Source organism: Carcharhinus amblyrhynchos, chromosome 6 (assembly GCF_965287045.1).
Source record: "Carcharhinus amblyrhynchos chromosome 6, sCarAmb.v2.hapA, whole genome shotgun sequence".
Lineage (NCBI taxonomy): Eukaryota > Metazoa > Chordata > Chondrichthyes > Carcharhiniformes > Carcharhinidae > Carcharhinus > Carcharhinus amblyrhynchos.
The window spans coordinates 38018453-38042420 of NC_137329.1; the positions used below are offsets into that span (position 1 = coordinate 38018453).

General features: G+C 40.8%; 1 protein-coding gene across 4 annotated transcripts in view; it reads left to right on the forward strand.

Moving 5' to 3' along the window:
• The window catches only part of LOC145343834 (choline kinase alpha-like), a 61807-nt gene that overhangs the window by 20178 nt on the left and 17661 nt on the right, over positions 1–23968 (forward strand). For 3 of the 4 annotated variants that reach the window (XM_080190237.1, XM_080190239.1, XM_080190240.1), the window contains exon 3: positions 1888–1944. The exons of the other annotated variant lie outside the window; for it this stretch is intronic. In XM_080190237.1, the coding sequence (XP_080046363.1) occupies positions 1888–1944 (57 nt within the window). The remainder of the gene's footprint in view (positions 1–1887; positions 1945–23968) is intronic. 4 annotated transcript variants of the gene reach the window in all.

Consider the following 23968-nt stretch of genomic DNA (forward strand, 5'->3'; position numbering starts at 1 on the left):
GGAGCAGGGTGCTTGCTGGCCTCAGTCAGTATAATGGAGGGTGACAGCAAGTGAGAGAAAAGTGACCTGTTGTAAGGAAAAGGGAAGAATGTAAGAATTAAAGATCTCTTTGTGTAAAAAGCAATGTGCCACCTGGGGAAAAGCTAAACACGGTACAACATTATGCATGTAAATAATAATGGATGACTGGTTACATTAAAGATAACTTTTATTTGTAAATCCTGGAAAACCAAATAAAGCCCAAAATTCATTCGTGCTGAATGTTTGGCAAAAAATTTACAACTTGTTTCCAGTGAGCCTTCATTTAAAAACCTTCCCATCTATGGGAATCTGTGTATCTACTGAGGTCAAAGGGCTCCATAGGTAACTGCTGTTTGCAATTGCTTATACTGACTATGAATTGACATTGAATCTGCTGTAAAGCGTCTCAACATCTTGCACCCATCATAATAGTTTCTATTTTATAATCTGATTCTATAAATTTCTCATGAGGTGGTAAGTGAGTGGAATGCCACAAAAAAACCTATTCATTTATGTTTGAGTAAATCTCAACTACTTAGAATGTCTTGTGGATGAAAGTACAGAGAATTCTTGTGTAATCTTTAGTTTTTCCAATTCCCGTCAGAAACTTGAAAAATCTTTACTATTGGAAGTACAAAGGCCCATTTTACTCCTGAGTTTGGAATGCAGAGATGGGAGACCACCTGGCAGCCGATAGCAATTTTCATTTCTGGGAGCAGGCTAGATTCTAAGTTCGGCTTGCTGCACCTGGAAATAACCAGGGCCGATTCTTTTTAACGTCACACTTTGGTAAAAAAAATTTGAAACCCGTCAGAGTTAAATTCCTTTGACAGCTTGACATTTCCAATGAGTTTATGCAATTTTTATGCACACATGTTTGTGTTTAACAATTTCAGAGGTTGTCTTTCCCCTCCCTAAAAGATTCCTTGCCTCACTCAAAAGTCTACCAGGACTGTATCCAATGGTGTGCCTTACCTTCCTGACTATCGAAACAAATCCGCCAAGTTCACACCAGGTCTTGGGGTTCTGGTCTGCCAAAATCTACCCTCAGTAGAGGGAGCTGATGATTTAAATACTTCCATAGAACACACTTGCATAGACTCCAGTCCTGTCCCCACAAAAATAGGAAATGCCTTGTTTGGGAGCAGGACTTGCAGAAATTTCCGTTATTTTTGCCATGGTGGGGAGCCTCTCTATCGCTGCACAAATCTGAGCGAAATTGTTAATTACTTCAAAAATACATTATGATTATTTGAAGAAAAGGTCTGATTTTAATGTAAAAACATTACTATAAATTAGCAGTGTGATTCCCTGCCTGCATATATGTGCATCTCTTGTGCACTTGCCCTGTTGAGTCCCAGTCTTTACTGCCCACTTGTTTATCTATCTCTTTGATGTAGTTTGTCTATCTTGCTGTAACACAGATTTTAAATGGATGTTTATGAAAATTTGATTTATTTTTTGTGTAGTTTCACACTCCCCCTCTATTCTGTGCTTGTAACAGTATTTTTGCCAAATATTCAACTTCTGGCAAAAGGTTCTAGAGGAGTACAAGATGAGTAATATGACAGCAAAATTGTTAATATATTTCTTGGTCCAAACGACCTGGCTTAAACCCAGGTGGCACTACTTTTTACAAAATTTGTAGTTACTGACATCTGTACGTTTAAAGGCACAGCATTGTATTTGTGCCCTAGCATTAATATTTTTAGATGTTGAATCTCAGATCAGTTTTTAGCGACTGCATTAGTGGGTTTTTTGTGTAGTGGGACGATGGGATGGGAGAGGAGCACCAAATATAAACGGGGCATAGGCTTGCTTTACTTTTCATTTCTTTTAAAAATGAGTTGCTTTCTGTCTTGTTAGATGACCTGTAATAAAGGGGAATCCAAACAGACTAACCAGGACACATTTTCTATTCGGGTAAGTTTGTCTTAATTTTAAATTATCTTCAGAAATTATTAAATCTTTATACCCATTTGCAAGGGGTGGGGGGCTCCTTTTTTTGCCAGTCTCTTACCAAGTTGGACAGATATTTTATTCAGCTGTCTCTGCTCCTTCTGCTTGCCTCCTAGGCCACACTTCCTCCAAGGATCTCCGGCCTTAGCCCTAAGCTTTCCCTCATTTCTCTCCTTTCAACACTTGTACCCTCTGAGTTTACTTTGTTCATGAGACCCACCTCCTATTCACTCGATCCTTTTCCCACTAAATTGCTGACTACCCAACTTCCTTCCTTGACTCCATTTTATTTGATGTTGCAATGTTCTCACAACTCCAGGTATTGTCCTTTTTCCCCTTCAACGTTTAACCCCTATCACTTTGCAAACTGCTCTCCCGTCTTTAATTTCTCTTCCCTCACTGAATTCTTTGAATGTGCCGTTGCCTCCCAAATCCGAGTCCATCTTGTGTCTATCATTGAATCTCTCTAAGTAGGTTTTCACCATTATTGTAATTCCAAATTGGCTGTTATCAGAGTCACATATGATATCCTATTTCACCATGACCATGGTAAACTGTACATATTTGTCCTACTCTACTGATCTTCAACCTTTGACATGTTGGAGGAGAATGGAGTGGAGAACATCATTCCCCTACAGTGCAGAGGGAGGCCATTCAGCCCACAGACCCTGCACTGACTTTCTGAAAGAGCATCCCACCCGGGCCTTCCCTTCCGCCCATCCTTGTAGACCTGCACATTTGCCATGGCCAATTCACCAAACCTACACATCTTTGGAAACTAAGAGACAATTTGGGCACCTACTTGCCAATTCACCTAATTGAACTGTGGGAGGAAAACAGAACACCTGGAGGAAACCCACGTAGACTGGGGAGAATGTGAAAACTACACACAAGTCACCCAAGGCTGGCATTAAACCTGTGCCCCTGTCACTATGAGGCAGCAGTGCTAACCACTATGCCACCTGCTCAATCTTCCATTTGCCTCGTTCCTCTTGTATCTGTCCAATTGTCCAGCGAATCATTAATAAAGTTTCACTTGCGGCTCATACAGTTATCTCTGGTGCTTCCCAAAGATCTGTCCTTGTTTCTCCCTAGTTCTCCCCTGCATGCTACCTTCTGTGACATTATCCAAAAACATGATAGATTCCACACATTTTCAGATGACTCACAAAAGTTATCTCATCATCACTTCACTTGAACGCTCCAACTGGGTCAGACTGTTTATCTGATATTGGATGAGTAGAAATGTCTTCCCAGTTAAATCTGAGGAAGGTGTAGGCCTTTGCTCATGCACTCCACCACAGTCTTCCCTAGCCACTGACTCTATCCCTCTCCATGGCAACTATCTGAAGCTGAACCAGATTGTTCTCGTATGTTGAAACTGAGGTGAGCATCCTGTCACATAAAAATACCATCACTAAGATCACCTACTTCCAGTTCCGTAACATTACCTGACTACCTCTGCTAAACTTGTGTTGAAACCCTCAACCTTGCTTTTATTACCTCTAGATTTGACTCTTTCAATGCACTCCTGGTCAGATTCCTCCCATCCATACTCTAACTTGTACCAAGTCCAGTTTACCCATTACCCCTTTGCTTCTTGATCAATATTGGTTCCTGGTTGAGCAATGCCTCCATTTTAAAACTTTCATCATTTCAATAGCCCTCTCCCCACTCTAATCACATACAGACCTACAAAGCTCAGATATTTGAGCTCCTCCATCTGATTTCTTACACATCCCCAATTTTAATTGCTCCTCCTTTGGCAGCCAGGCCTGTAGTTGCCAAGAACCCAATTCTGGAATTCCCTCCCTTAAAGTTGTTGCTGCCTGTGCTAACTCTCTTTACTCATTTAAGACACTCTTTCACAATGACAGCTTTGGCCAAGCTTTTGGTCACCTGGCCTAATATTGCTCCATGTGACTTGGTGTCAGATTTTGTTAATACTCTAGTGAAATGCCTTGGAAGTTTTTACATGTTAAGAGGTGCTGTATAAATGTAAATTGCTATAGTTCGTTGATGGCCAGCTGGTATGTTTTAGAAGTATTGAAATTAGAGTTACCATTTCATCTATCTGATTGCAAGGGATTTATGTGAAATAAATTGGACTGTCTCAATCCAGTTTAAGTGAACATTGGACAGCATAAAATTATACCTAATTTGCATCAAATTGACCACCTTTCTGATTGCTGTCAGAAATGTAAAACTGATCTAGGATCCAAGTTTGAGATAGTTGTTGGGAAAGAACAGAGGGAGCCTGACATAAGCAGTGCTTTATCTGGGATTGCTTGATGTGGTAACTGAATACATGAAGTAAATATTCCATTCCTACACTAATATGTTTTATGTTATGAGCACGAAGTTCAGGAAACAAGAAAAGGTGAGAAAGGCACAGATGTTAGGGAACTTGGGGAAATAAATAGTGATGTCTTGAGGAATGTACATATTACAGAGAAGGAGGTGCTGGAAGTCTTAAAGTACATCAAGGTAGATAAATCCTTGGGACCTGATGAAGTGCATCCCAGGAGGTTGTGGGAGGCTTGGAAGGAAATTGCGGGTCCACTAGAAGAGATAGTTGAATCACCAACAGCCACAGGTGAGGTGCCTGAAGATTTGAGGGTGGTAAATGTTATGTCTTTGTTTAAGAAGAACTACAGGTGAGCCTAACTTCTGCAGTGGGTAAGTTGTTAGAAAGTATTCTGAGAGCCAGGATCTATAGGCATTTAGAGACACAAGGATTAAGGACAGTAAGCATGGCTTTGTGAGTGGGAAAATTATGTCTCAAATTTGATTTGAGTTTTTTTGAAGGAGTAACCAAGAAGGTAGATGAGGGCAGTGTGGTCGACATTGTCTGTATGGACTTAAGCAAAGCCTTTGACAAGGTACCGCATGGTGAGTTGTTGCGTAAGGTTAAATCTCATGGGATCCAGGGTCAGGTAGCCCATTGGATACATACAAAGTTGGCTTAATGACAGAAGACAGATGGTGGTTTTTCAAACTGGAGGCCTGTGACCAACCAGCGGTGTGCGTCAGGAATCAGTGCTGGGGTCACTTTATTTGTTACTTATATTAATGATTTGGATGAGAATTTAGGAGGCATGGTTAGTAAGTTTGCAGATGCAAGGTAGCAGAGTGGACTGTGAAGAAGGCTATCTATCTAGAATTCAACATGATCTTGATTAATTGAGCCAGTGGACTAATGAATGGCAGATGGAGTTCAATTTAGAGAAACGTGAGGTGATGCACTTTGGTTGATTGAACCAGGGTTAATCTTACTCAGTTAATGGTAGGACAGTGGGGAGAGTTATAGAATGAGGAGGTCTAGGGATACAGGTTCATAGCTCCTTGAAAGCGGAGTCACAGGTGGACAGGGTGGTGAAAAAGGCATTTGGCATGCTTGGTTTCATTGGTCAGAACATTGAATTCAGGAGTTGGGATGTCTTGTTGAAGTTGTACAAGACATTGGTATGGTCATACTTGGAATACTGTGTGCAGTTCTGGTCATCCTATTATAGAAAGGATATTATTAATCTAGATAGATTGCAGAGAAGATTTACTAGGATGTTACCTGGACTTGATGGTTTCAGTTTTAAGGAGAGGTTAGATAGACTAGGATATTTTTATCTCCGAGTGTAGGAGCTGAGGGGTGATCTTATTGAGGTCTGTAAAATAATGAGGGGCATGGATCAGCTAGCTAATCAACATCTTTTCTCAAAGGTAGGGCAGTCTAAAATTAAAGGCATAAGTTTAAGATGAGAGATACAAAAGTGTCCAGAGGGGCAATTTTTCAGAGTGTTGAGTATCTGAAACAAGCTGCTCAAGGTGGTAGTAGAGGCAGGTACAATTTTGTCTTTTAAAAAGCATTTAAACAGTTACATGGATAAGACTGGTATAGAGAGATAAGGCTCAAATGCTGGCAATTGGGTCTAGCTTAATGGTAAAAATTGGGCGGCATGAACAAGTTCGGCCGAAAGGCCTGTTTCCATGCTGCAAACATCTGTGACTCTGAATGTTTTGCTGTTGTCACTAACAAGACGGGGGGATTTATTTAAACAGCACTAATTTTTCCCTTCATTCATCCTAAACAGTTTTTGTTTTGATTTGCTTCCCGCTTTTGTAAGCAGTTTTGGTGTGATCCATTTTTCAGTACTAAAGCCCACAGAAAATTTGAGATGGGATGAACTCAGAGGGTTTATTTACAAACTCAGAGGGAAGAGTGTTGTAATGTTGCTTCCTTTCTATTCATGTTGTAAAAGAGAGTTAGAGTAAAAGAAGATTTGCAACGTAAAGACCACGGAGAAAGTAAATATTGGCTGAAATTGTCTGCCACTTCTCGCCGATGGGATTTTCTTGCCGTGCCAGTGGCAACTTCCAAGGTACATTGCCTGGTGGCAGAGGTTAAAGAGCATGCAAAACTCTGTAGAGACCAGCGAGACTGAAAGATCCCACAGCTGGTTAATGGCGGGCCACCTCTGCCACCAGAAAGCTTCTAGAATGCAGAATCAATGTTCAATAAGGTATTTCTTCACAGAGCTCAACGAGATGAGAACCAATTCTAAATGATTCACTTTTTCCAGTGGCGTTAATTTCATTTGATGAGATAAGCATGCAGAGATGAATCAGTTTTGTAGCAATGGTACAGAATTTCCAGCAGAAACAATGGAGACGGGGTCTCCTCTGTCCAACCTGGGCCAGAGCTTCTCGTCTGCGAGACTGCTATTCAGATGATCAAGCAGACTTGAGACTTTTCAGTTCAACAAAGCAATATTACCAATTCTACAAACTAAAGGTCTATGTCACATGACTCCAACCACTCTACACTAGCTTTGACATGGGATGTGTCACCCTTCTCGATGTCCTTCAGAGTGTTAAATGTCTCATCCATTAAGAGTTGAAAGGAAGATTGTGGGCCCTTTGCCTTAGCAGACAAAGCAGCCTCCTGTTTGCCAAACTAGGTTATGAAATATATGTGGCCTTTGTGTAATTCCATTTGAATTTTGGCCTGTGAAGTTGAGGTGCGAGTGTATTCTATACTGCCAGGTAGTTTCTTCTATACTACATTTTGGTCAGGGTCACAAATAGGAATAGATTTAGCAATTTAGGTATTTGTCCAGTTTGAAGTTTTTAGAGATACCAATAAGCAAATCTCTATATATTTTTGTAAGACACGCAGTGTGAAATCTTAGTCCCTCACACTATTTCATCAGATTGTATACAGCTACCAATTTTATCAATGGGAAGGTTTTACATCCACGCTCATCCCATAATCATAAACTCTCGCTCAAGGTTAAAGTTCCTGCCATTATGTTAGAATACAAGTTTCTAGGAATCAATATTGATTTGCCATCTTTTACAGTAGTAGAAAATAACTATTCCTAAAAACTTTTTAATTTTAAGTAATGCATTTCACAACCTCAGCATGTTGCAAACAACTTCAGGAAAACATGCCAGCCAATTTGTGCACATCAGGTGTCCACAAAACAACAATACCACAGAGACCAGTTAATCTATTTTGGTAATACTAAAGGCTAAGTGCTGACCATGTTGTGGATGAGATACAGCCACTTTTAGAGATCCATCATCAGGAATTGTAGTTATTTCAACTGGGTTGTGAAAGGGAAGAGGCAGTGTTAACACTGATGTGGTAACACAATGGAATAGGCTGCACTGTTGCCACAGTAACACTATTTGTTGGGGTCATCAATAATTCCAAATGCAGAAACTATGCTTAGTTCCCTTTATTTCTCCAGACAATAGTAGCATAGTCTGCAGGCTTGCACATTGTAGCTGTAAATGTTAAGCATGGAATCATAGAATGCTTACAGCACACAATAATGTTGGCACAATAAAGGTGGTTCTGTTTCATTACTTGAGGCACATTCAATATGGTTGGTGATCATAAATAGTTCTATTTCATGGTTTTCTCATATTTATGACTCCATTCCTTGCACACCTGTTACTGAATTTGCTTCCAGTTTCCTGTTAGAAATTTTGAAACCTGCAAATCACTATTTTATTGAAATTGCTTCTGTATCTGGTTTAAAGGAAATCTTAAAAAATGTTGCTGTTAACAAGGTAGAACCTGCCGCTGCTATTTGTTTATTCCACATTTCCCATTAGAGCAGTTATTTTTGTGCCAACCTACAGAAGTCAGAGAAAAGCTGACAAAACAGTTTCTAAACAGCTAATCTAGCATCCTAAAAAAGCTGACAACCCACAAAGCAATGTATAACTCAGAGAGCTTCCTGAATAAAGTTTTGTGATCAAGGTCACAGTTTCAAGCTCATAGAATAAATTAATCATAACACTTTATTGGATTTGAGGATTTTTATTGGCGCTTTGAGACAAATAGATTTGCTTTTCTGCAAGAAGAAGCAAAACTGTATGGACTTGTGCATGAAATACGAAAGGAAGTGGTTACAATGGGAGTGCAATGAGACACAAAATTGTGACCTTTTAGCTGCAGCTTTACACAATCAGATGTGCTATTTGGAAATATAAACACAAAATATGCATAAGTTTTGTTTTTGCTGCGATGAACTTAATTTTTTTAAAAAGAACATATTTGGCAGAAGATATTTTCCTGTGGAAATCTAGAGTCAGACTTCCTCTAGAAGTTTTGATGTTGACACTTGTGCATTTTGAAGTATATTGTGATAAAGCATTTGAAATCAATGATTTGTCCTTCTAATGGTTATACTACGTGTTAGATTAAAATTGATTGCTACAATTTGTAATTAATTCTTGAATGCTCAAGCTCATTTGATCTGCTGAAATATCAAGTTTCTGTCTTGGATGAAGACTAACCCCATTATCTTTGGCCCTTGCCTCAATCTCCGTTGTCTTGGCCCCAATTCCAAAGCTCCCTTTCAGGGCAGTGGCTGAACTAGAGCATCATAATGTCCATTTCTGCCTCTGTCTCAGCTTATCTGCAGCAGAACCCTCACCCAAATTCAGTTATTCCATTATTTGCTGAGCCAGCCTCCCATCTTTACGCTTTCATAAACTTCAGCTCATCTAAAACTGCTCTACCCATTGCGTGACTCGCACACAATCCCATTTACCCGTCGTCCTTTGTTTTTTGACCCAAATAGTCTTCCAGTTGCTGAGTGCCACCTTTTTAAAATTCTCATCTTCCTCTTCAAATCTCTGTTTGGCCTCAACCCTTCCCAGTCTCCCTAAGCTCCTACAATCCCCCAGAAATTGTATTTGCTCCAACACTGCTGCCTTGCCATTTTCCCACTTCCTTCACCCATCAATGGCTGCCATGCCATTTGCCTTCTCAGCTCGAAGCTCTGCAGTTCCTTCCATAAATGTCTCCACCTCTGTCTCCTTTAGATCCCTCTTTAAATATTTCTCTCTGACCGTGTTTATTGCTTACCCCTCATAATGTTGCCATTCTTTGGTTTTGTTAACTTTTTGTCTGATCGGATTTTTCTGAAGCACCTTGTGATGTTTTGCTATGTTGAAAAAAATCACGTAAATGCAAGTTGTTGTGATTGTAAAGTAGATTAACATGAATGGCTCTAGCCCTTGCAGTTGTTGGGAATTACTGGGTACAAATTTCACTGGCCTCCAAAAACAGTTGTGGCAATTACAAAGTGGGATAGACCCATGCCGATTTCTTCAAATACAGGCGGCATGTACACTTTGTGCTGCCTGTTCATTTAATTATTCCTGCATGCAGCTCAATACTAACCGTACTGCTGTATGTTTGCGTGCCTCAGCTGAGGGCCAAGTTTATGCTAGGCTACCATCACTTAAAACCAATCTGCACCTCTTAATGGACTCACTCATGGACACACTTCCCTCTCTCTTTCAGGCCAAGATGTCATTCATTGGAAGCAGCAGGAGCTAACTGGCATAATGTCAGTCATCTCCCTTATGCAACGCTGGACAGCAAGCTGGGAGATGTTCCCTGCTCCAGTAGGGAAGGATCCTGACTTGCTCTGCCGGAATTGTGCACACATGCCACAGATGGCATTTGGAACCAAAATGGCACTTGTAGTGCTGAAGCCACATTTTATGGCTAATATTTTAAAGAAATTTAGTGAAGTTGTACAAACTTTGAACGTTGGGTGCTGTAAGTCTTGAGCATACATTTGGCTGAAATTCATTCATCGTTTGTGTACACATCAGTAACAACTTGTTTTAACAAATTATTGACATTTGTTCTCGTGATTGTGCAGGAATTAAACATTATCTGCCATCGTGTTGTATGGCATGATCCAGTGAACAAGTTAATGAAGCAAGAAACTGATAAATTCATTGCCAGCAAGTTTGGAATGCAAAGAACTTGTGTAAATAAGACCATAGAGACAGTAATTCTAACGTACAAATTTATGGCTAATATTTGTATTAATACTTTTTAAATTTTTATATTGTTTCTTTCAGACTGGTAATCACTATCTGATAATTTACGTTGAAATTTGCTAAACCTCTAGAATGAGCTTCATTGGTCTCTGTAAACTCTGTTACTCTGTCTTAGGATTCTAACCAAACCCTGGTAACTTTGTAGCCCATCTTCATGCAAACAGTTGGCAACAAAGCAATTGCTGCATTAAGTAAATATTGTCTTCAAATACTATCACATGATCTATTACATTCTCCTGAGAAGCAGATAGGGTCTTAGTTTGAAAGTTGAAGTTTTGAAGTTTATTTATTAATGATTTTGAACCATGGATAAATTCTTCTCAGTGTCAGCATGGACTAAGGGCTTGAGTCCTGAAGTGGGTTTGAATTGTGACTTAGCCAAGAGGACTATTACTGTGCTGAGTCTGCCATTAGCAGACATAGTAAGAAGTCTCACAACACCAGGTTAAAGTCCACCTGGTGTTGAGAGACTTCTTATTGTGTTTACCCCAGTCCAACACCGGCATCTCCAAATCATTAGTAGACATAACTATTACATGATATGTGTGCACATGATCATACTTTTATATGCTGGAGTTCCACATTTCTGCCCTGGTCTTCCGATCTCTGCTCCTTAAGAAAGGTGGAGCATACTCTCAGTCCAGCTGCTTCTTCGTAACACTGGACCAACAGGAAGATAAGCCAAGCCGCCTTCTAACTGCACAAGCTGCTGTCTTCTGGTAAGTGTTCACTAACACAATCAGAAGCTGGGATATTTAGCTGCTTTTCAGTGTGTTAGTGTATGGGTGAATAAGTAGGTGCATAAATGGTGGGTGAGGTAAGTGGATAGCGTGGCTGGTGGGTAAGGTGGCAGCTAGGTTAGGTGGGTCAGAGCTAGGCAGGTTGAGGTGGTTGTCACCTCAGGGTCTCGTCAAGTTGGGCTGACAGGGCAGCTGTCAGGTCAGACAGGGGTTGGGGAGACTCAGGAAGGATTGGGTGGTATGGACTAGTCAGTTAGGGAACCCAGGGATCGGTGGTCAGGAGGGGAGTTGGAATAGTTAGGGAGGAGTGGGAGAGACAGTGAATGTTTAGGGGATCAGTAATATAGTTACCTCAAAGTTGGCCTTGAATGTTTGTTTCTGTCCACTATTTCCTGATAAATAAATCAGAATCATCCATAGTCTCTGACTAAGTTGGAATTGGAGACTTTTTTTTGGAAGGCCCTAGGCAGCAGGGGAATTACCAATCAAAATTTCAAATTTCTGGGCAATTCCTACAATGATCTGGAGACTGGAAGATTTAGGACTTTTGGTTTAACAAAATGTAAGCAGTTTTTTTTTGCTGAGCGTTCTGGAGTGTATTTTAGAGTATATTTTAACATTCCAAATCTTTAATTTCCTAGGATGGAATTTTACTACCCCTTCTGCTGACAGGATATTCCAGTCCCACCAAAGTCTGTAGACTTTTGAGCCCTTCCCTGCCATGATAGGGCCACAAAATTCAGTCACTCAGGTTTTTTAACAAATTCCCAACAGTCAAGCACATGTTCGGCCCGATTTTTACCATTTTGATTGTAAGTGCTGAATCTGGGAGTGTTTCAGGTACGACTTGTAAACCTGTTCTCAGGCGCCCCTATAAACACACTGCCTGAAAATACAGCATTGATTCTGAATCACGCTGCAGAAGTCTGTGAGCAGAACTTACACACCTGAAATGCTGCTGCACAACACCTCCTTCCACCTCACCCCCCACCCCCAGCATTGCATGCGGTGTGGCAGCAGACTGCCCTTTCCCCCTTCCCATCAGAGAATGCCCTGCTCACAGGCTCCACCCCCCCAACCAGAGATCCATCTGACCCGCCTCTTCTCCTCCTTACGAGAGAGCCATCTGACCCGCAGCCCCCACCACCACAGATCTGAGTCAGAGAACCGCTGAAAGCTCTGAATTTAACTCCTCAGAAGCTGGAGCGTCCAAATCAGACTTTTGCGCATCATATACGTTTCATGTCAAATCTGGATAGGCAAATGCGGTTGTAAAGGAGGAAATGCAGGTAGGTTTGAGTGCCTAGCCCATTAAGTCATTTTAAACGCACGCAGACGCATTTAAATTGATGTCATGCCCATTTCGAGTGCAGTCCTGATCATGGCCATTTTAGACACTTGTGAAGGGGCATGGAGGTCATGGATCACGCTACTTGCCTCACGCCCGACTTTACCAAGTTTTCGCACCCGAAAATGGGCACAAGTTGATGGTAAAATCGGGCCTGTTGAGTGCCTTTCAGTCCTTTGTAAGCATCTTCAACAGTTTGTCACCAACACAGCATATTTTAAATTCAGATGGTTGAGTGAAAATTTGTGAAGTCTTAATTTCCATTAGAACAGTGGCAAAGAAAGAGGAAAATGGAATCATTTTAAAGTTAAGAATGTAAGAAATAGGAGCAAGAGTAGACCGTTCAGCTCTTCGGTCCCGCTCCGCCATTCAATCAGATCATAACTAACCTTCTACTTCATATTTCCCTGCACTATCTCCATAATCGTGATGTTTTTAATATGTATAAATCTATTGATCAGTCTTGAACAAACTCAACAACTGAGTCTCCACAGCCCTCTGGGCAAGAGAGTTCCAAAGATTCACCACCCTCCTGGTGAAGAAATTCCTGTTCTCAGTCCTAAATCTCCTGCTTCCTCTTCTGTGACTCTGTTTCTGTCCCAATCACCACATGTGCAATCAATTGCTTCTTGCACCTTGAGAAATTTGGCTATTGCAGTGCAGCAGTGGACTGCTGTTTGTGAAATGCTGCACAGATTGGCAGTAGAGTCCTGGAACGAAGTAGTTGCAAAAAGATTTTGGTCTACCATAACCTTGACTGTTATTGTCTGAGCCTGTCATCTGTTGGTTCAAGGCACCAGTTCCTCCTGTATGATTCCATAGATTTCCGTGACCATCTGTCTAGACACTCCTGCACTGGTGACTATACTGATTAATGTTCATCCAGATAGCTTAACATGATTTTCTAATTGGAAGCTTCCTTTAGAGAGAGACAGTTTCTGTGTTGGCTTAGCTGGTCTGCCTGGTGCCCAGTTTACTGCCAGGTAAAGTTGCAGCTCCTGAGGTGACCTCGCATTATTCCCTTCCACCTCCCGACTGTAAGGCCAGCACTTTGATGTTCTGGTAATTTAAGCAAACTCGGCCCTCAGCCTAGGGAAATGTCATTCCTGCATCTACCCTGTTAAGCTGTAAGAATTTTGTCTGAGATCACCTCTTATTCTTCTGAATGCTAGAGAATGAAGGCCCAGTAAATTTAATCTTTATTTGTGAGACATTCCTGTCACCTTTGTTGCACTCTCTTAATGGCAAGTATGTCTTTTGTTAAATAAGGAGACAAGAACTGCACACGAGACTCTAGGTGCAGTCTGACCAAGACTCTTTGCAATTGCAGTAAGATACCTTTGTTCCTATACTTAAATCCTCTTGTAATAACAGTCAACATACCATTTGCCTTCTTAATTGCTTGTTGTACCCATAGATTAGCTTTCAGTGACTCATGAACGAGGACACCTCAGTTGCTTTAAAGTTGAACATGTCCCAGCCTCTCATCATTTAAGAAATATCCTATATCACAAGAACTGCATTTTTCATAATTATGAACAAAATTCTGGGGACTGAAAATGAGCAAAGATTATGAGCAAAGTGAATTGTCAGTAAAAATATTTCTAGTTCCAAGATTTTGTGGTGGGGGAGGCGGGGTGGGGGGGGGGGGGGGGGGGGCACTGTCTGAAAGAAAAACAATCTGGGCTGAGCAGAATGGCAGTGAATAAATCTGTAAGCAGATTTATGAAATCCTGAATGGAAAATATGAGGATTACTGACACTATTCACTTCCTTTCCACTTACTTGCTAGTTACTATGGGTACAAGTTTGATCTAATGAATTAAGCATTAGTAAAATTGAAATACTTCACACCATGGGTCCAGTTTTCATTGTTGAGTCAGGAATTTTCCAAACCTCAACATTTACTTTGCACTGTGGGGGTGCCCGCCTACCCTATTTTCATGGCATGGAGGTGGGTTTCGGCTACAGACTAACTTGCAGATTGTGAAGGCTCCAGATGCAGGCAGATAGTATTGCAGGCCCAAGGTAAGGCCACCTTCTGACACTAGCTTCTGCACAAGGCATACTTACCGGTATCTTCTTTTGTTGTCTCACACCATTAATAAAATGTCTGTATAAATCAGAATGTCCTCTGGTTTATAAATCATTTGGGCTTGATAGTGGAGGTCACCACATGTGCAATCAATTGCTTCTTGCACCTTGAGAAATTTGGCTCTTGCAGTGCAGCAGTGGACTGCCATTTGTGGAATGCTGCACAGATTGGCAGTAGAGTCCTGGAACGAAGTAGTTGCAAAAAGATTTTGGTCTACCATAACCTTGACTTATTGTCTGAGCCTGTCATCTGTTGGTTCAAGGCACCAGTTCCTCCTGCGTGATTCCACAGATTTCTGTGACCATCTGTCTAGACACTCCTGCACTGGTGACTATACTGATTAATGTTCATCCAGGTAGCTTAATATGATTTTCTGATTGGAGGCTTCCTTTAGAGAGAGACAGTTTCTGTGTTGGCTTAGCTGGTCTGCCTGGTGCCCAGTTTACTGCCAGGTAAAGTTGCAGCTCCTGAGGTGACCTCGCACTATTCCCTTCCACCTCCCGACTGTAAGGCCAGCACTTTGATGATCTGGTAATTTAAGCAAACTATTAACAGTTTGAGTAACTCTATATAATGTTTCACCACCTGCTGTCTGCCTTCCCAACAGCATTTATGACACCTTGATAAGGAGGTGTTTTTGTGTCCTCTGCAGCACCAAGGTTAATGAAAATGGGGTCTGAATTATTTTTCTAGTGCAGGCAGTTGAGCCTTAAATTTCCCTCCGAACTTATACGTGAGGTTTTCCCCCACAGGGATGAAAATCTGTGTAGGCAAAAATAGGTACAGGACTTTTGCATCTGTATCCTGTATGCCTTTTCGATCTGCCAATATGAATGCAGTCATGAAAATATGGGCCCATGGCTATTCCATAACATTGAAGCATCGCTCACAAGAATGAGCAAAGTTTTTTGTACCAATGTCACTATCCTAAATCAAAGAACTTGAAAAGAAAACAGATCAAAATACAAAGAAAATTAAGGCACAGGAACAGGCCCTTCTGCCCCCACAAGCCTGCACTGACCATGCTGCCCATGTGAAATAAACCCCCCCCCCTACACTGCCAGGGACCCTACCCGTCTATTCCCATCCTATTCATGAATTTGTCAAGATGCTTCTTAAAAGTCATTATTGTATCTGATTCCACTAGCTCCTTCGTAGCAAGTTCCAGGCCCCCACCACCCTCTGTGTAAAAAAAAATCAACATTTGTCAAACAAGTGGGTGGGTCCATTTCATAGTCAAACACACAGGTGGTCTTAATGTGATTAAGCAGTTAATTTCATAAAAATCTTCTAATTCTTAAAATATATTCTCTCTAAACAGACAAAACAATCCCATCTGTTGCGCAGAGTTGAAATTCAATCAAACTAACTGGTGCAGGCTTGGAAAGGCTGCCACAATGTGTGTGGTGGTTTTGAGTGAAGATGACTTAAGTTTGATGTGTAGTGGGAGAAGTAAAAAGAAAACACATGTTTAAACTCATTTGAGTAAGTAGTGTGGAACTCTAGGGAAGATCTTCAAAGAGAAAGATAATTGTTATGTTAATGGTATATGCCTTGGTAATACTGATTAAACTTTTTGTTAGGAACATTGGTTGAATTTTCAGGCCCTGCTGAGTTTGGGAATGAAGGTGGATGGGCCTGAAAGTTACGAGGCCAACATGCCTGCATTTTTCGCAACCTGTTCTCAATGTCAACCATTTTGGCAGAAAATGCAGGAAACTTTCAGCAGGCCTGACAGCATCTGTGAACAAAAACAAAATGCTGGGACTTTCCAGTGTTTTCTGTGCTGGTTTCAGATTCCAGCATCTGCAGTAATTTGCTTTTAGAAGAGAGACCACCAAAGTGATAGGGGCAGATTAAGTATCTGAAGGTGAGCACCCAGTGGCAGGCTGGGGTGCCAGCACTCCTGGCAGGCCTATAGGCCTCCTTTGCCTGGGTGAGAGTACAACCAAGGAATGCCACCTCTTACCCACCCACTTACATACCCATCCACACATGCATGTTTCCTGTCTGCTTTTTGTGATTTTTTTTTAAATCAAAGCTTTTTAAGAAGCGGCTGAAAGGGTACCACCTTTTTGAGGTGCTCTCCCAGTTACTTGTACTTCAGTCAGGTGCTTCTCTGAAGCTGGATGGCCTCTGATTGTCACTTAAGCTTTAAGCGCTTGCCTTTGCCCCTAATTAGTCAGGGAACCTATGTCCTGGCAAATTAAGGGCTTAACCATGTTCAAAATCTTGTCTTTAATCAGTTTCCCACTGTAGGTGGATTTGGGATCCAAAACAGACCTGATTCCTGTTCTTGCCTCTGTGGGGAAAATTCAGCCCGTGTGTTCAACTTTTATCTGTGAAGAGTTTTGTCTTCCATTGATTATCGTCATACCTCTTATGTGATTTGTAATTAATAGCACTTGGTCTAAATACACTTCTCTTTTTCTTTGAAGCGGTATGTATACTTGTAGCTTATTTGCAAAAGGGAGAAAAGTTAACTGCCAAGATGATGTGGAAAGTGGGTGTTTTAGGTCAGATTGACATATACTTGAGACAATTGTCCTGTTTCTGTGATGTTTCATTATCAGTCTGAAGTAAGAACTGCAGTGCACAATTCCTATGGGATGTTATTGCAGAAAGATCCATTGTATTATTTTGTTGACTGGATTGAGAATCCAAGGTGCTCTCCACTTTCTACTGCATTGTAGCTCAAAGTCCATCATCTGGTTTTGTTTTTACATGCTGTTTTGTTCTTAGTCTGGTTTCTAAAAAAAAAATTGTGATAACGGAAGGGTTATAGTCGTTACGCTCAATTTGAAGACCAGTTTGTTCAAATGTCAGTTGCTTACATTTTAATTTTGTTTCCATGGAATATGTTGACATCAAAAATTTACCATAGTTGTGCAAAAATTTCTCAAATGTATAGTTTTTGTAGTTGATGCAGTTCCTGTCCTAAACAGTCTCCACAGAGAATAATGTGATTGGAAGAATCTACGAAAAATCTGCACTAACTTCCTTCAAACAGTTATCGTCAAACACTGTTATGGCATGGATTACTTTTAAAAACGTGTTTTTCCCAGAAATTGCTTGATAGGGGTCCGAATTACTGCGGCTGGCTTTAACTGGCGGTTAGAAAACTGGATCACTAAAGCTGGCTGAGATATTAAAATATGACTAAAATTTTTCTACATCAAACCCAACATGCTGACTGTTTTATTGTACTTCCCAGCAAGGCCATATTCAAACCTTGGCAGCAGATGCTGGAAATCAATGTTTGGATACAACTCTGGAATACATCAAGACAATATGCTGTTACTGTGAGATTGTATCCTATCTTGTGTTATGGCTAGGGTAAAACCTAAAATATTTAAATTTAGAATTTGTCAGTTCCAGTGCTTCAGGATAGTTCTGTGGAACAGTTCAGGTCTCACTTCCGTCAATAGCCCTTGTCACCCTGGGGAGTGAATATTGTTTGCATAGAATCTCATTTTGTCTGCTTCAATAAACCACAGTGGAAAAACACTATGAGTAGACTATGTGAAAAGAAATAGAAACAGCTAAATGGATCAGAGGGAAAAGCTGGCAGTGGGTGAGAAACTGTAAATTATTGGCAAAGAATTGAGGCTTTGTTGACTATGTATAACCCTTCAGCAGCTGTCAATAATAGTAAAATTCCCAGTTTTAATCTTTATGAATTGCCTAACGTAAAACCAGTACACACACAATAGTTTCAGTTAGCAAGTGATTTGGGTTAGGTTTTCAGGAGGTAACATTGTATTGCTCTCTGCAACCTCTGCTGTAACACTGTATTTGTAGTGTTCTTTCTCTTGATATCCCAGTATGTGCTTTGACTGTTGTGTAAAATTGTAGCAATGAAAATGGCATTTTGGTATGCTATTTGTGACTCTCCCAGACACTGCAGATTTTTCAGTGATGTTGTGTAAAGCTAGTCAACAATGGAAAACAGTTGCACAAATTTTAATTGCCACTCAAGAGTTTGAGGTTAGATAAAGTTGGTGCCGATCTTTTGTGCTCCTCACTCGGGTACATTGAATCATCCTGGTATACAACACAGAGAAAAGTTGGGTGAGGAGGATCACATACGCAGCAGAAGGAAGTCAATTTCCCATACATTCGTTTAAGTGAACGGAAGATTGGGCTGGTTCCATATAAGGTATGTGGTCCTCAAAATCTGTTTATTTTTCTGACTGTGTCCAGCGCTGGGATTTTCTGGTCCCTCTGCAGCGGCTGGAGTGAGCCGTTCAAATGTCCATTGACTTCAATGGGACTGAAAAATCCTGCCGGTGGGAGGGGCTGGAAAATTCCAGCCCAGGTATTTCAGTACCTTCAGAAGCAGGAACAAGAAAAATCTGCTCTTTTGCATTTTAAAGGGAGCTTGAACCTCTCCCACCTCGGCAAGGGTTATGCAGACTCGAAACACTGGCACCATTCTCTCTTCACAGGTGGTGTCAGACCTGGTGAGATTTTCTAATGTTTTCTGTTTTTGTTTCAAATTCCAACATCTGCAATATTTTGCATTTATCTTGCAAATATGCTGACTTGTTTGAAATGAGTGCAAGGTGGTTTCCATGTGAGATCACCCAATTTTAAAGGCAAAATAGATGTTCTTTTCTCCCACATAGAATTGTCTGAATTATTACTTTCACAGTTATTTCAGCTGTTTGTTGCTGAATTTTTGCAATACAAGGCTCCCTTTGAACAAATCTCCAGTCTCAGCATTGTTGCTGCCATTAGCTGTCAACCCCTGGCACCAACCACAGTATTCAGTGTTAACATTCCATTCCTCCTGCCAGAAGACTATCATGGATGTAGAAAAGAAAGAGGTAGGTAAGAAAAAAATAGGCATCTGCTGCCTAATTGCAATTGGCATTCAGACACTTGGGGGGGGGGGGGGGGGGGGGCAGGGTGGAGGGGAGGAATTTTCCCTCCCACTCACCACACGAATCATTTGGGGAGGCGGTGGGTGTATGGACTTCCATGCAAAGATCCATGGAGCTCCAGCAGGTTTGGGCCCAGAGCGGCTGGGAAATCCTGCCCCAGGATACCAGCTGATCATCTTGCTGCCACAAGAAATGTGGCCAAGGCTTTGCTGTCTGCTGGAATTGGATTGACAGATGAGATTTAACACATGGGTGGCCCTGCATGGCATGGTGAAAGATATTATTGGATTGAACAACTATTACACCAGATCCTTAGTGATTAGTTGTTAGTCAGACTTTGGTCTGCCAATGCATTGAGTGAGTAAGAAGTACTCGTCAGAGATAATGTTTTTGTTTCCCTGTAGAAAGGAGTTCATGGTATTACAGGGTGCCTGGCTTTTTACCAGGTGTCTGCCTTCCCCAGACCACTGGGATTTCATTGGCATGTGTTGCCATCAAAGCCTTCACCCACTCCCTTTGTGGCCTTCATCCAGTAATTTGTTGGGCAATGTCTTGCAGGTTGGTATGTCTGCCACTGCTAATTTTGAGCAGTCTTTTTAAAACCAGACATAACAAATGCTTTCAGCATTAAAAATTGGCAAGAGTTACAACTCGAGTGCTAGTCTAGAAAAGGTGTTAGAGAATAATTATAGATTGTGAAAGTAGTTTGAGAGGCCACAGGCACTTTCTGGCAAAACATACAAGACAAAGGATGAATTTTTTTTTGGAGCCCAAACTTTACAGATGTGATAACTCTGAGGTATGGGGAACATGAGGCTGGATCAATGATGTATCAGCTATGATGTTGGTGTGGTACCATGGTGGATGCTCACTCCAGCCATAGGATGGCATTATTTTCCTTTTGAATCAGAATAATTCGGAAAATAACAACTTGGTGCTGTTTGTTAGACTGGAACATTGATTTATCTTTTCTCAGGGACATGGAAACTGCAATTTATGTGGTTTCCTACCTCTTGTCATGCTGGCTGTGTATTGAATTAGGTGACAGAGAGTTCCCCTCAGCCATAAAAATGGACAATAGTTTCTGCTTTGTGTTCCTAGCTTACCTCAAATTTCTTTTTGAAGGAAGTGATGATTCTTTCACTGCGTCTACACATCTGGCTTCATGTTTAGAATTATAGAATCCCTACAGTGCAGAAGGAGACTATTTAGCCCAACAAGTCTGTACCCTCCCCCCAAATAGCATCCTACCCAGACCTACCTCCTGCCCCATCCCCACAACCCAGCACATTCATCATTGCTAATCCATCTAACCTCTACACCTAAGGGGCAATTTAGCATGGCCAATCCATCCAACCTGGACATCTTTGGGCTGTGGAAGGAAACTGAAGGAAGCCCACACAGACACAAGGAGAATTTGCAAAATCCACACACGTTCACCCAAGTTCCCTGGTGCTGAGAGGCAGCAGTGCTAACCACTGTGCCACCCTAGTCAGTCAAGCTCCACACAATCAGGCCAGCCACCCTTTAAGAACCTCAGGACACTCCTTCTCACATGTTATTATAGCACTCCCTGCACAAATATGCATCTAATATGCTTAAATTACCTTGCCTAGGGTGGACTGGTTCAGTTGAGAGCACACTTGCCTCCAAACATTAAATTCAAGTCCCACTCCAGAGTTTGAGCACAAAAATCTGCCACACCTGGAAAATATTTTTCCCTTAATCTGCATCACAGAAAACAAATTATCACATTGCTGTTTGTGGGAGATTGCTAAACAAGATGAGCAGCTGTGCCTCCTGTATTATGACCATGACTGCATTTCATTTGACTTAAACTGCTTTGAGATGTTCACTGGTCATGAAAATCACTGTATAAACAGAAGTCTTTCCCTGTCACCCTAAGATAATGCAGGTAAAGAAAATGGGATCACATCCAAAACTGGTTATCGTGAGAAAGCGACACTGATCACTACCTTACACCAGATCCACGCTATCTTTTTGAGAAAAGAAACTGAGATATAGGTCACATTCTGGGGACAAGTGACCATTAATATCGTAGAATTCTTTGTCACGGTAGATAGTGAGGTAGTTGATTCTGAGACCAGGGTCCTGAATCTCAATAAAGGTAACTATGATGGTACGAGGCATGAATTGGCCATGATTAACTGGGAAACATTATTGAAAGGAAAGACAATGGACCAGCAATGGCAGGCATTTAAAGAATGAATAAGTGAGCTCTAGAAGTTGTTTATTGTTTCTTACAAGAGTGGTAAGGGAATTGTGGCCAAACCATGGCTTACAATGAAAATTAGAGATGGTATCAGATTCAAGAAAGAAGGCAATACAATGTGGATAAATGTGAGGTTATCCACTTTGTTAGCAACAATAGGAAGACAGGTTATTACTTGAATGGGTGTAAATTGAGAAAGGTGGATACTCAATGAGACCTTGGAGTCCTTTTACATCAATCGCTGAAAGTAAGCATGCAGATACAGCAGGCAGTAAAAAAGGCAAATGGTATGTTGACCTTCATAGTGAGAGGATTTGAATATAGGTTTAGGAATGTTTTGCTGCAAATATATAGGGCATTGGTGAGGCCACACGTGGAGTATTGTGTACAGTTTTGGTGTCCTTATCGGAGGAAGGATGTCCTTGCTATAGAGGGAATACAGCAAAGGTTTACCAAGCTGATTCCTGGGATGGCAGGTCTGTCATAATGAGGAGAGATGAAATTGGTTAGGATTATATTCACTGGAGTTTGGAAGAATGAGAGGGGATTTCATAGAAACTTATCAAATTCTGACGGTAGATTCAGAAACAATGTTCCCAAAGGTGGGGGAGTCCAGAATTAGGGGTCATAGTTTGAGGATAAGAGATAAACCTTTTAGAACTGAAGTGAGGAGAAATTTCTTCACCCAGAGAATGGTGAATGTGTGGAATTCACTACCACAGGATGTAATTGAGGCCAAAACATTGTATTTCAAGAAGAAATTAGATATGGGTCTTGTGGCTAAAGGGATATGGAAGGTGGTGAGACAGGATATTGAATTTGATGATCAGCCATGATAAATACGAATGGCGGAGCAGACTCAAAGGGCCAAATGGCCTACTTCTGCTTCTAGTTCTATATAATTTCCTTGTTTGTGGAATACCCTTCACTTCAATCCAGTGCCAAATGTCAGGTTGACCCATCAGGAAATTATTTATAAGTTGTGTTTGTCCATGCATGTGTATTTTGTAATATTTTAGCAGGAGGCATTTAAACACTTTTTAAAAATATTTGTTTAAAGGCATTTGTATTTGTGGTTGGCTTAAATTCAGATAACTGGAGCTGCATTAAACATGCTGATGCCATTGTTCCAGAAATTTTGATGATGTACATAAAGTTTACATTGGATAAATGACACGTGTTGCTTTGATTTAAATATAGCTCTGAAATAAAATTTATGAACTTGAATGGTGGGAAGTTGTAATACTTTTGCATTGATGTAGCAGTTTTACTACTAAGACAGATTACTCCTAATAAGAAAATACACTTCATACGAATCTATCTTATTCTGTTTATGCTAAGGTAGCCTGTTGGAGAATTATATTTGTAAATAAGCAACATAGTGGTAGATTAAAAACGATTTTTGGTGAACTAGTACCAATTTTATAGCGGCAGAGTGTGTGGCACCAAGGAAATCACCAGCTGTGTTATTCTTCATTAACGAAATACAAATTCCCCTCTTTTTACTTTGATTTATATCATGTTTTCAGTTATATTTAGGTATCAGATTTACCCCTCTGACATTTTAATGGAGGATTAACTGATATAAACTGTCATAATTTTTACATTAATTAGCAAGATTTAATGTTGTTTGGCTATTTAAATAAAATTATAATATTTTTGTGCGCCCCATTTGCACACCATTTAATGCTGCCTGAAACTTGGACATTCTGTTAATGCCATAAATGAGAATAGCCAAGATACTCTGATTTCTGTGAGATGCTGTTCATCATAAATTTCCAATTTCATTAGCTGTTATTAATCAGTACTGTCTGCATTCTGGTAAGCCTACTTTGTATTGACACACTGTCAATGAGCTAAATCAACTGCTCATAATCAGCAATGTTTTGTAATCTAAGGACATCTCTGGTGCAGATATTGGGTTGCCAAGTCGGATCCCAACCATCAACAGGGTCCCAATTAACTATCATTAATTTGGTCACAACTCATTTTCTTAAGTGTTTAGCTTCCTTCTCAAAGGATGTACATTATTCAGAGAACTTGCAGTGATCAATGGTAATGTCCCATTGGTTTGGTGAACTAGGTTTGAGTGTATTCATTAGTGTCACAGGTAAGCTTACATTAGCACTGTAATGAAGTTACTGTGAAAATCCCCGAGTCACTCTGGCACCTGTTTGGATACACTGAGGGAGAACTTGGTTAACGTGGCCACTGCACCTAATCAGCAAATCTTACAGACTAAATAGATTTTTCTTCAGACTGGGATTAAAAAGTGTTCAATTTGCAGAAAGGGGTCACACCCTGCAATTTTAA